Source organism: Pleuronectes platessa, chromosome 23, assembly GCF_947347685.1.
Source record: "Pleuronectes platessa chromosome 23, fPlePla1.1, whole genome shotgun sequence".
NCBI classification, from domain to species: domain Eukaryota; kingdom Metazoa; phylum Chordata; class Actinopteri; order Pleuronectiformes; family Pleuronectidae; genus Pleuronectes; species Pleuronectes platessa.
In genome coordinates this window covers 11,576,828-11,589,653 of record NC_070648.1, presented here as the reverse complement: position 1 = coordinate 11,589,653, position 12,826 = coordinate 11,576,828, and the positions used below count along the sequence as shown (strand labels likewise).

Genomic DNA, 12,826 nt, shown 5'->3' with positions numbered 1-12,826 from the left:
ACAAGATCATATACAACGAAATGCGGTTTAGCATCTAACCAGAAGTGCAAAAAAATGGCAGTCAATAAAACTAAATAGTAATAACTCAAGATGGATTTTGGACCTTTTGGGAAGATTTTTCTCTCAATTCTCAAAAATCAAGGATAAACTCAACCTCAAGTGAAAGTTGGGACCAGAGGTGGGGGCAAGTGAATTGTGATTGGAGCCTCGGATGTGTAGGGTGACAGTTACTTTATCTTATAAATAAACAATAAGATCATAATTTCAAACCTGACTAATTTTGGTCTTAAAATTATGGAATATTTATGGAGAAAAAAAGGAAAATTAATATTAATATTTTTATGTTGTTGTCATAGCCAAAATACAAAAAACAAAAGTTCTAATCTACTGTCATCGGAGACTAACGCCGGGTTCACGCTGGGTTCACACCGGACGTGGAAGCGACGCCAAAGCGTGGCGTAAGCGCTAAGAATATCACATACTTTTGCTGTTATCCGCCTGCACTAAAAACGGCATTTAATCATTTTTTTCAAGCATATACTTACTTGTTGCTCCAACATTCACTGCAAAAGCGTCCCAACATTTGTCTTTTTTGGTGTTGTCTTTATACAACATGTTCCGAGGATCATACAACTCACTGTACTTCTCCACTTCAATTATTAATTTAATGTCATCCATGTTGAACAACTTCTCCGCTGTTTGCGCCGTTAAATGTCGGGTTCGAGGGTAAATTACGTATTCTCCACATAGGCTTGAGCAGAGAATACGTAATTTACCCTCGAAACCTCGAATTTACCAGCACAAAGGTTTAACATGGGAGTGGATGGGAGCCAGCGGCTTGTCGCTACACTTATGCCAGGCTTTGTCGTCGCTTCCCCGTCCGGTGTGAGCCCGGCGTAAGGAAGCCAGGAAATTATCTGTAAATATAAATGTTTAACTCCAGACAATCCATATCGTCAAATGCCATAGAAAAACAATATGAAAACATGAAATAAGACGTGATTGAAGATTTTTCTTTAATAAAAGGTAAAAAAAATCAAGATTAGTAATATTTAAATGAGTAAATAAATTTGATCAAAACAGGATTAACTAGGGGAAATAATAGTCAAACAATAAAGCAAATAAAACCAATACATTTAGACAAAAGTAATTTTTTTTGAAAACATTTTAATGCATATCCAGACCAGCAGGGGGCAGGTAACTTCAGTCTAAAGCTTAGTGCATGCTTCTGCAACTGCATCGGCGGCTTTTCACGCAGCTGTGTCGCAGGACTCTTTGTCATTCATGCTTCCCCAAGCTTCCCCAAGCGTTGCGCCTCTTACAAAGCAATTCCCCGCCAGAACACTAGGCGGAGTAATGTTTTTTGTCGAAGACGACCTTAGAGACGCCTTCTTTCTTCTTCGTCGATTGTTTATATACATAGCCACTACGAGGAGCCTTTTTCTTGCGGACAAATACGCCAGTCAGTGACGGGTTATACAAGTGATCATACTATCGGATCTCTTCTTCCAAGTGCTCTTCTATTTGGTCCATATTCGTTCTTCTAAATCTTCCGTGATTTCTGCCGGTATTATGTGGCATGAAACCGGAAACTAGACTCCGGAAGGGACGTAGTAAGCAGACCAATCACAAGCCTTGCGGGCTGCGTGAGGCTCGCGTCGCTTTGTTGTACAGTTCGAAAAATTGGGCGACGCACTTAAGCACGTAAGAAGAGATACATAAGCACGTAAGGGGCCCGGAAAGGGCTCTTGCGCTTGCGGGCCCGTGAAAACGCAGAAGCATGCGCCGGCCTTAAGGCCAACGGGACTGTAGCCAACCTCCCTGGACGTGGCCGCATCAGGAAAACTGATGACAAATGAAGAGACGGATAATACGAATGGTAACCAAAGAGTCCAGAACATCTTCCAAAGAGATTAGAGGAGAACTCCAAGTTCAAGGTCCATCAGTGTCAGATCAAACAATCCGTTGCTGTTTTAGCCAAAGTGGACTTCAGACCACACAGACAAAGACGACCGTGGAATACACCACGGTTGAAAGCAAATTATAATAAATGAGACTGGAATTTGCCAAAATGCATATTGACAACTAAGCCACAAGGCTTCAGGGAGAATGTCCTTTGGACAGATGAGACAAAACTGGAGCTTTTTAGCAAGTCGCATCAGCTACATGTTCACAGACAATTAGGCATGCAAAGAAAACAACACTGTACCTACTGTGAAACATGGAGGAGGCTCGGTTATGTTCTGGGTCTGCTTTGCTGCATCTGGCACAGGGTGTCTTGAATCTGTGCAGGGCACAATGAAATCTCAAGACTATCAAGGCCTTCTGGAGCTGGAGCAAAATGTACTGCCCAGTGTCAGAGAGCTTGGTCTCAGTCGCAGGTCATGGGTCCTCCAACAGGATAATGACCCAGAACACACAGCTAAACCACCCAAGAATGGCTAAGGGCAAAACTTTGGACTATTCTGATGTGGCCTTCTATGAGCCCTGATCCAAATCCTATTGAATATCTGTGGAGGGAGCTGAAACATTCAGTCTGGAGAAGACACCCTTCAAACCCAAGACAGCTGGAGCAGTTTGCTCACGAGGAGTGGGCCACAATACCTGTTGACAGGTGCAGAAGTCTTATTGAGAGTTACAGAAATCTCTTGATTGCAGTGATTGCCTCCAAAGGTTGTGCAACAAAATATTAAGTTAAGGGTACCATCATTTTTGTCCAGGCCATTTTCATTAGTTTTATTTAATAATTTTGTTGAACCACAATTGAAAAGCAATGTCTGATTTTCATTAGTTATTTTCAATACATTTTTATTTATTATTACTTTTGTGAGTTTCAAGTTATTTCAGTGACAATTCTGGGTTTTTCTTTCTTTAATAGAAGGGTACCAACAATTATGTCCACGTGTGCATATATGTATGTATATTATCCAGGCTGCTGTAAAGCATGAGTCAACTGATAAGCATATTATATCATCTTATCTATGCTGTAAAGTATAAATGTGTTAATTTTCATTGAATGCTCTATCAAAGTATTATGTCTAATATTTTGAAGATAAGAAATAAAATAAAAAGATTAATATGATAAATATATTAACTTATAGAAAATAGAAATGAATAACAAAATCTAATTAGGCTAAAGTATATTTCTCTTGTTTACTGTTATTATTTTGTTAAATAAATTACGATTTGGTCGACATCCACTATCATCAGATACATGAGCAAGCATCACAGAAATCCGATATATGTCGATTACGTATATACATTGAGATAATGTACGCTGTGGTTTAGTGCTTTATAAATAATATTGAATTGAATTTATAGACATGCATGAAGGGGACGATTTCAAAATAGCTGATTGGAAGAATGACGGTGATTGCAACTTTCCAAACTTGGTCGTCCTCCAACCAGACGGTCGACTGGTCGATCCTCAGTCTTCCCCATCTGCACTCCGAAGAATATCATCTCATAACGATGAATACACTAATTGTAAGTGGCTTTAGACAAAAGCATCCACCAAGGGACATGTAATGTAATGCTGCTTGTTACATTTTACAAACAGTGGAAAAATTGAAACATGCTTTCAGGAGACTGGTGCCGAGGTGAACTCTTTAACTAACGTAACTATATCAGAGAATGCGTATTTGATGGGTTCTAAAGGCATTTTTTGAATTTCCAGAGACACACACTTTGGACAAAAGTTATGGTTGAAACCCAACTTAAAACTAGGATTGTTGTATCATAATTGTTTACATTAGAGCACTGTTTATTGATGAATTATGAAGCATCAATCTGTGTTAAATATGCAGTTTGGTTTTCCTTTCTTGGGGAAAAAGATAATGAATCCATCTCAAGTGAATAAACCGTTTTATTTACAAGTGCCATTTATTTACAAGAGCCACCTTTCATTCTGAATGTCAAACATTATTCCTGTTTCTATAAACGTCATGTACAAGATTAAATGGCAGGTGTCACTATCTGACAAGCAAAGGCATTGTAGTCTGCATCACTTCCTGCCTTTCCCTTTAGTCCCAACAGAGCCTTAGCCTCAGTTCCAGCTGCTGCCTGAAGGACCCAGGTTGTGGTTTTGGCGGTGATCAGCAAGCCTGGTCCTCTGATCCGACTGATGATGTCCAGTGTGACAAGGATCATGTGTGCAGTTTCACGAGGGAAGACAGTTTTTCTTGTGAGGCGGCACATCGTCATGATCTCCTCCTTTTCTTTTCTGTCCCGATATAGCCTGACCCTCGGTCCGGCTGCTGCCTGAAGGACCCGGGTTGTGGTTTTGGCGGTGATCAGCAGGCCTGGTCCTCTGATCCGACTGATGATGTCCAGCGTCACAAGGATCATGTGTGCTGTTTGACGAGGGAAGACGTTTTTTCTTGTGAGGCGGCACATCATCATGATCTCCTCCTTTTCTTTTCTGTCCCGACAAATCGTCATGCTCAATCTTCATCTTTCTTAACCCCTCAGCTCCTCTGGTCTGGGTGGAGGTGATGGTGGTGCAGGGATGTAGGTCGGTGCGATGGGGCTGGTTGTTTCCTCTCCCCTCATCAAGAGATGGAGGACTCTGCTGGACAGGGTTGGTTGGTGAAGCTGGCAGCTTCAGTGGCGGATGGGGCGGCTTCAGTGGCGGCTGGGGCGGCTTCAGTGGCCCACACATAGCTGTGCCCTTGCCAGAAGTCGGGATTTTCTTCTGACATATTTTCCTCAATTGAAGACAGTACTTGATACTGCAAGAAAATGAATCCTTTCATTAGATCATCATTTCATGTCCAAGACGTATTGTAAGGACCTGTACATGAACTGTATCCGCAGTAACAAAGGTATGAGTGGAATATATATAGCAAAAGATGAATTTTACATTTAAAAACATTTAACCAGATCATATTGTTGACTTACTAGTGACTTTTATGTTCCATGCTGGTGATGTGGCGCATGCTGATGAAGCTGTGCTCCAGCACCTGACTAGGTGTGATCCTTTTGTCGGGATCAAGCTGAAGCATCGCCTTCAGCATGTCCACAAACATTTGGCCGTCGGCTTTCTCTGCAACTTCATCTGCAGCGTTGAGACTAGTGATGGGTCGGGTCTAAAACACAAACATGTCGTTTGGTTAGTTCCAGTACTGAATAAATAAACACCTCTCTAGGACAGTCCGAGTGTTTTTCTTTTTATCTTAAAGGAACAAGCTCATGTTGAATGATCTTAAAGAGGACATACTTCCAAGAGGTCGTCCAGGGAGGTGAACCACCAACGCCTGTTCTCTATTGGCCTTATCCCCGTCTCTTTGCGGTACTCCTCTGGTGTCTGTTCAGAAAGTGGTGTGGTTAGCAGAGTGCATCAGACTCACACAAGCGTTTAGAGGGAACCAAATATGTTACAGCAAGGCAGACATGAGATGGAGAGAGATATTTGAATATAACAAGCGAATTTAGGTCGGCACCTTCAGTTTCCAGACGGAGGTGGTGGAGTCGACGTGTCTCGTGAAGAAATGTGGAGTTTTACACCCATGGTTGAGCATGGTGTTGGGTAGCTGACCCTGAGTCTGCATGATTTGTGTGATCTGAAAATACACCACAACTTAAATTCCATCACAGTCCAGGTGAGGTACTACTTATTTATCTTAATATAATGTACATGTCATGCCCTAAAAGGGTTGGGGTTAGGGTTGGATTTTGCTCTGAACTGTTCACCCCTGTGACTACTAAAGTGTTTTGGTAGTAGATAATGACTGCATTTTCATTTCTGAGTTAACTTACCCACTAAGATATTAATAAAGAGACAGTGCTTTTTGAAGTAGTATCTGTACCATTTCATATTCACCCAATCCAGAGTAGAGGTGGGACCTGAGGTACATCCTAGCAGCCATGCAGCCCAGCGACCACATGTCTATGGCCTCTGTGAAGGGATGCCCCAGCAGGATCTCTGGGGATCTGACAGAGGAGCAACAACCACGATCACATAAACCATGCAAAATATGTGAGTTGTTTTGAAGGACACCTTAAGAACTCTTACTGCTACATTTGTGTGAATGGATAAAGACTGGATGTTTTTTTCTCAGTTAAAATGTTTTTTTAGTTAATAATACGCCACTAAGATCCGTCATGGTTCCAGATGCTCACCGGTATGATTGGGCCTGAAGGTGGGAACCCAACTTGGCAGCTGACACCTCAAACGCCAGTCCGAAGTCGATCAATTTCACCCTGAGGGGCTCCCGTAGGTGATCGACCAACATGACGTTGTCCAACTTGAGGTCTGAGTGGACAATCCCTGCAAACTTCAGGTGGTTGAGCGCATGGGCAAGCTGAAAGTTCATTTCATAAAAATGTCAACAATGTTCCACCTGCATATATTTCCATACTGTTTGTCAGTGCACAAAGGAAAACCGGTGGACACACACCTGCTGCACAATTGATCTAATCTCTTTCAGGAGGACAGGTCTGGAACCTCGTTCCCTCGTGAAATCAAGGAGACTTTTGTCCAGGTGCTCAAACTCCAGGCAAATGTGTCCTCTGTCAAGGAAGGACTGGTACCACTGGACAAAGTAGAATTTGTCCAACAATCTCAATTTCTTCAGAGCAGCCACCTGGAGATAAATGGCAGGCCACAGGAACATTGTATATCAGCTTGATTTAAACTTAAACAAGGAAGTATGTGAACATATGGATTGCAGATGGTATAATTCAAACTGGGATCAGCGCACAGATTTGTTTCTTACCTCTTGATTTGCCGAGTTTATATTAGAGGGCTGCAGTTTTATCATTTTGATGGCCACAGTCTTGTTGTCCTCCAGTCTTATGCACTTAACAACTTTACCGAATGATCCCTGTCCGAGAAGAGACTGCACCTCGTAGTTAGAGGAGCCGGAGGTAAGAGGCATTCCTGGATCCACCTGGTTCTCCTGGGAAGGTGTGGAAGCCATGTTGCCTCAATCAATGCCGTTAAAATGAAGAAAAATGCACAAAGTGTGTTGTAGGTTCGAGAGCAAAAGATGAAATCCCGGGACAAATATATAGTTTGTAACGTTTTCAAATTCTGTCAATCCTTGTAACCATGAACACTATTGTTAATGTTATAACGGTAATGTTTTATCCTGAGTATGTTGGTCTATTTATAATAGGATTACACAGACAACTCAACCGCCTTCTTCAATCTCAAACATCATAGGCAATGTGGCAGATAAAGGTCTCAACTGTAACCTTTGATATTCTGTCAAGCCTGGTAACCGTGGCAACTATTATTGTTATGATTTTAAAATCAAGTTATTTTTTTATCCTGCGTATGGTGGTTTATTTGTAATAACAGGATTACATGAACGACTAAACTGACTTCCTAAAAATTATGTTTTCACCTGTGTATATTGGTTTATTTTTAATGACTGGTTTGAAAAAATAAACTTGGCAAAGGGATGGTCTAGATCCAGAAAATGGTCTGGCTAATTGTTTTCCCTCATATTTCTACTATAACAACTAACCCATCATGTGTATGATTGTGGCAGAGTTACGCACTCTCTGACTGCAGTTCCAGTTTTTTTTAAATTTATTACTCACACACAGTAACGGAGTCATACACGGACTTAGAGCACCCCCAACTGGGAGACAACACTGACAGAGAGAGACAAAGTGAAGCACTGTACTGATGCAAACACAAGTTGTACATTCACATAAATGAGGCCTATACACGTAGCTAACACTCATTGTATGGTGTATGTAGCCCTTCACTCTCTATTTGTTTCCCTCCCCCTCTCTGCACTTCGAAACTTCACACCCCTTATGTGTGTGTTATGTAGCTTATAGTGTTTGTGTAATGCTGTTAGAGCAAAGCAAATGTGTTCCCACACGTGGTCCACACAAATGTGTTTCTCCTCCTGAACACGTGTGCACAACATGTGTGCGTGTGACAGTATGTGCGCAGTGGTTACACACTGGCACGGAATTTGGGCTGCTGTGATTGTGGTGGTGATGGGTAGATTGTGCAATCAGTGGTGGGACTCCACAGCAGAGAGAAAACTAGAGCCTGTAGCACGAACAGGCGGAGTTACAGCTCTGCTCCCAATTTACTTAAAAAACTTCTCATCATATTTCTATTCAGATATTTCGTAAGCTATATTTTTGCCTGAAATATTTCTTTGTTTTGATATTTTTTCCGTCGTCAACAATAAGACTGCAAATAATGATTAAGTGGAGATAGTTCATAGTCACATAAGTTGCTGATTACATCTCATCAAATTCAAATAACTGGTCATGAAACAGGTTCAAGGGTCTCACAATGAAGACTGTAGATCTACAGCTTGTGTGTGTGTTTGTGTGTTTAAAAGCAAACATATTGTGCATATGTAAAAGTGTGTTTCTATAAAACACTAAACACTCAACTTTATTACTTATTATTTAAATTACTGAAAAAGAAGTGGTCATGGGTACACGGTGGGGGTCAGTCAATTTATTTGTCAACCACATGGACAATCGGCACATGATATAAATATATAAATATGGTTTGGTTTTGTAGAGATAAACTAAAGCAGAAATAGATGATTACCTCTGAACCTACGCTGATTACTGTGCCCTCCTAGACGGTAGAGGGCGATGTGGTTGCGAAGCGGGGAGACGCAGGCGAAGATGAATAAGAACCGGAAGCGACCGCTATTAGGAAAACGAAGCTCAGCGGAAGTTGGTCTGAGGAAATCTCTGGAAAGGAGGTCGAGCTCTTTGTGGAGGCTTCCCGGTGAAAAGGTAAAAGAACGTTGCAGTGTTGATATATTCAATGAAACGCGTTGTTTTGTATAACTTCCTGCTGATGCACACTGTGTGGGGGGTGTTCGTCGTCCCGCTGCTTCGCTTCGGGTCGACGGCGCTTTGTGTCACAGCGTGGCTGGTCCAGCGAGCTAACCGAAGCTAACAGCTAGCTCCAGCTAATGTTACCTAACTAGAACCAGAGGTTGCGTTGTTTTAGCAAATTATGAGCATCGCGGCGCTGTGAGAGCATCATCTTTAATATAAATGTAGTACTGTAAAAATGAATATGACTAATTAGGGATCGAGTGCAGTGGCTCTATGCTAGCGCTAACGTCGTCAGCCATTTTGCAGTAGACAGGCCTGTTCAATCAACAACGCGTGTTTTAATACTGTGAGACTGTGGATTCCAATACCTTACCATTTAATTAGGTTTTACTTTTCCCTTCACCCATAGATATATACAGTTTTTTTTTCTATAGCTCCCTGTCACATAGCTACAATATAGGTAAACATATTTCTGGGGAATCTGCCCCAGAAAAAGTATGTAGACATGCGTCCTTTTAATAATGTTGAACGCAATCAAAGATTAATGTGTTGAGTTTTTATTTGTTTTTTGTTATGTCTTTATTCTTAAATATATATGGTTTCTTCTGAATTTCCTGGGTCCAGGTATTAAAATGGTGAAAATCTTTGTGGGGAATCTGCCCCGAGAGGCAGACCAGGAAGAAATCAAGGCACTCTTCACCCAGTACGGCACGGTCACGGAATGTGCCATCATCAAGAACTACGCCTTCATCCACATGGATGACCGCAAGGAGGCCACTAAAGCCATCAAAAATCTGCACCTCTATAAGCTTCATGGCACGCCAATCAACGTGGAGGCCAGCCACGGGAAGAACCATGCGGCGATCAAGCTGCATGTAGCGAACGTAGAGAAGGGAGCTGACGACGAGCTGCGCGGTCTCTTCGAGGAGTACGGCACGGTCACAGAGTGTGCTGTTGTCAAGAATTTTGCTTTTGTACACATGTCCAACTCCGATGAGGCCATGGATGCCATCAAGGGACTGGACAACACTGAGTTTCAAGGTTCGCAAATAACATTGTGTAATACAAGTCAATTCAGTTGTGATCATTTTACTTCTGATTATTAATTTTCTTCCTACTTTTTTTTAAATATTATAGGCAAGCGCATCCATGTCCAGATTTCCAAGAGCCGTCCCAGGCACGATGAACGGGATGACTACCCCCCTCCTCCCCCAGACAGAGGTGGCTACTGGCCCCCACGCTATCCAGGCGAGAGGCATGAGCCTCCCCCACCTGGCTACATGAGAGGTCGCCTTGGCCATATGCCCCCAGGTTACCCAGCCCCTCCTCTGCCGCCCCCTCCCCCTAGACGAGCTGTTTATCCCGACCGTCCGTACGATGGCGAGAGGGAAAGATATGGCGTGGTAGATTACTATGAGAAGTACCGAGCCCGCCCGTATGGCATGGCCTCCTACGAGGATCAGCGCGGCGGCGCCCCTCCTCCTCCCCCTCCCCCCTCAGCCGTCGTCCGAGACCGTCTTATGACCCCGTCGCTTGACCCGTACGAACGTCGGCCCCTCCCGCCTCCTCCATCCTCGTACTACCCCCGAGATCGCAGCCCCCTGAGGAGAGCACCTAACGCGCCAATGCCTCCTGCAGGTAATGGCTACCCCTACGAGCGCTCCCGGCTCTCTCCGGTTTCCCGCGTCCCGGCTTACGGAGTGCCACGTCCCAGGGACCCCTACGCTGAGCGGCTGCCCCCGCCACCGCCTGCACGCTACGCTTATTAAGCAAGGCTCCGACAAGTGAAGGTGAGAATAGGTCAGAGGTAGATTGGTGGTCATTTCTTTCCTGAAAATGCACTTCGTCTCTGTACAGGCAGGACCTGTCCGACACGCTCAAGATCTTGTGGGAAAAGCAAGCGTACGAAGTGGTAAATTAGTTGATAATGCACATCTGTGTGCTAACTTGGAGCTAATACCTGTTTTAATGTGTGGCGTAGTCCGACAAAGGCCGACGCCCCAGTCTGCCTTCTGGGGGGCAGAAGAAAGGGTCACGAGACAGATCTTGAGAAAAGACAGCACGCAGGTTACTACGATGGAAAAGGCTTCACATCCACATTTTCAGACGGTTCATCTATGTCATTTGCTCTTTTTCCAGGATCGTCGTTCGCCTGCGTCGCCACTCGCCGCCTCCTGATGCACGTGACTCTATCCACTTCCTGTCTGCGGCTGAGCGCGTTACATTCCCCTGAGATGCTCACAGGAGGAACCAAATTGTCGACGTCCACGTCTGTTTTTGTTTTAATTAATTTGGGACAACTTTTACATTCGTATTTCCCCCCTGATTGTTTTAGTTTGTCATTGTGCTGTAGTATTTTTAATGCTTGACGTCTAAGTTAGGCGGATTTTTTTTTTATTGTATTTTTACGTTTGAGTAATTAGTGTTCTGATGTGGTTTGTGACCTTAGACAGCTGAACCATTTCAGCAGCAGTTTCTAGGCGATACATGTGACTGTGAACTCAACTGAATCATATTTGGTATTTAATCTAGTCTGCACGTTGGTTCCATCATTTTAAATCTTTCCAATCGAAAACTAAATCTCTATGTGGCGATCCTGTGAAAACCTAAACTGCTAAGACTCATATGGAAAGTGACGGCTAACGGTGTAGCTAACAAAAAAAAGCGTTCATATGTACCTGTCCACTGTCGACCTTTTTTCAAATAAAACGGATTTGTGCAGTAATGTTGTTCACCGATGAAGTCATGCTCTGCGCTAAAACACATTAGTGTGACCGCTTGAAATGATTCGAATCTCACCAAGGCTCTTTCGAAAAATACAAATGCCATGATCATCCGTAAATTTCTTAAGAAATCACGTATAGTAAAATCGTCACGTGGGTGAAGGAATATCTCTTTTCTGGTCATCTGATCATTCAGCGTACCTTTTTACCTTTGCCGCCGCCCCCACCACCACCACCACCTCAGTGCCCAAAACTGAAACATTTTAGCTTAAGTGCATAAAAATGGTAACTCTCCAGCCACAGGCGAGATTAATTCCCTCTGAATGTGGGGGAGATGTCCTCAAAGGCTGCTGGAGACCTTCACAGTCAACAGGTAAGTCCAGGGTTTTAAGGAGTACTTGTCAGTCAGCACATGTAACTTTTCTAGGCAGATATGGCAAGTTGTGTATACTACAGAGCATTGTAACAGTAGGAAGGATTATTTACAGGCCCTGTAGTGTCACCCTGGTGTTTTTACCCATTGCCTGAACCCAAACATCCATTCAGCTGCAAGTCTGCTCTGTATTGCCAGTGTTTGCTAGGATATCATTCTGAGCAAGAGTTGTAGTTAATTGACAGCCCTTCTGCCAGATGTGAGGATCAGTTATTATTGGGGCAAATGTTTAACACTGGTGATAATTGGAGACGCTTTTAGGACAGCTAGGTTTGGTTAAACAGGACTAGAGATGAGATTTGGACTTAACAGCATCAAGATTTGTTTTACGATCAGTTGAGTGATGACATTTTTGTAAATCAGGAAAGAAATCAAATGGAATTACTTATTAATTATTATCTTAATTGATTTCACAGTCTGGATAAAGATGAGAAGTTGATATTACTGCATTGTATTGCCTTTTTAGACTTACCTGCAAGAATAAAACATTTACAACAAAAACCTTTTCTTTGTCTTAAATAATATTCTGCCATTTAAACTGTAGTTATTTTCCCAAATGCACTGCATTATATACAGTTAATGGTTTCTCAAGTGTTCAACACCAGTTCAACAGTTGAATTATTTCTACCCCAGGGCTAGGATGATGGTGTGTATGTACTTCAATCCAATAGTAATCCAATTAAGACTGCATTCTTCTTGGGACTGTTGAAATTTCACCAGATACAAACTTTGTTTTTCAAAAGTAATTGTCTAAGATCTCTCCTAAAAACTCTTTTTGCAAAGGTTTGTTTAGAAAAGTGTAGTTTTCTACCTTTGTTGTATTATATATAATGCTAAATTAAAGGGACAATCTGGTTAGCAGCAAATCAAACACTTTCATAAAACCAAAGATCCT

The 12,826-nt window shown here is 42.6% G+C and overlaps 1 protein-coding gene across 2 annotated transcripts; it reads left to right on the top strand.

Moving 5' to 3' along the window:
• The first annotated feature begins 8,615 nt into the window (after window positions 1–8,615).
• LOC128429829 (RNA-binding protein 4.1) lies at window positions 8,616–11,500 on the top strand. Of its 2 annotated transcripts, XM_053415659.1 has the most exons (4): window positions 8,616–8,727; window positions 9,400–9,816; window positions 9,913–10,565; window positions 10,915–11,500. In XM_053415659.1, exons 2-3 carry the CDS (start codon window positions 9,408–9,410, stop codon window positions 10,542–10,544), a joined length of 1,041 nt encoding a protein of 346 aa, XP_053271634.1. In that variant the 5' UTR covers window positions 8,616–8,727; window positions 9,400–9,407; the 3' UTR covers window positions 10,545–10,565; window positions 10,915–11,500. The 2 variants fall into 2 exon arrangements, with proteins under 2 accessions (XP_053271634.1, XP_053271633.1); XM_053415658.1 differs by having other exon boundaries at window positions 9,913–11,500.
• The last annotated feature ends 1,326 nt before the right edge of the window (window positions 11,501–12,826 follow it).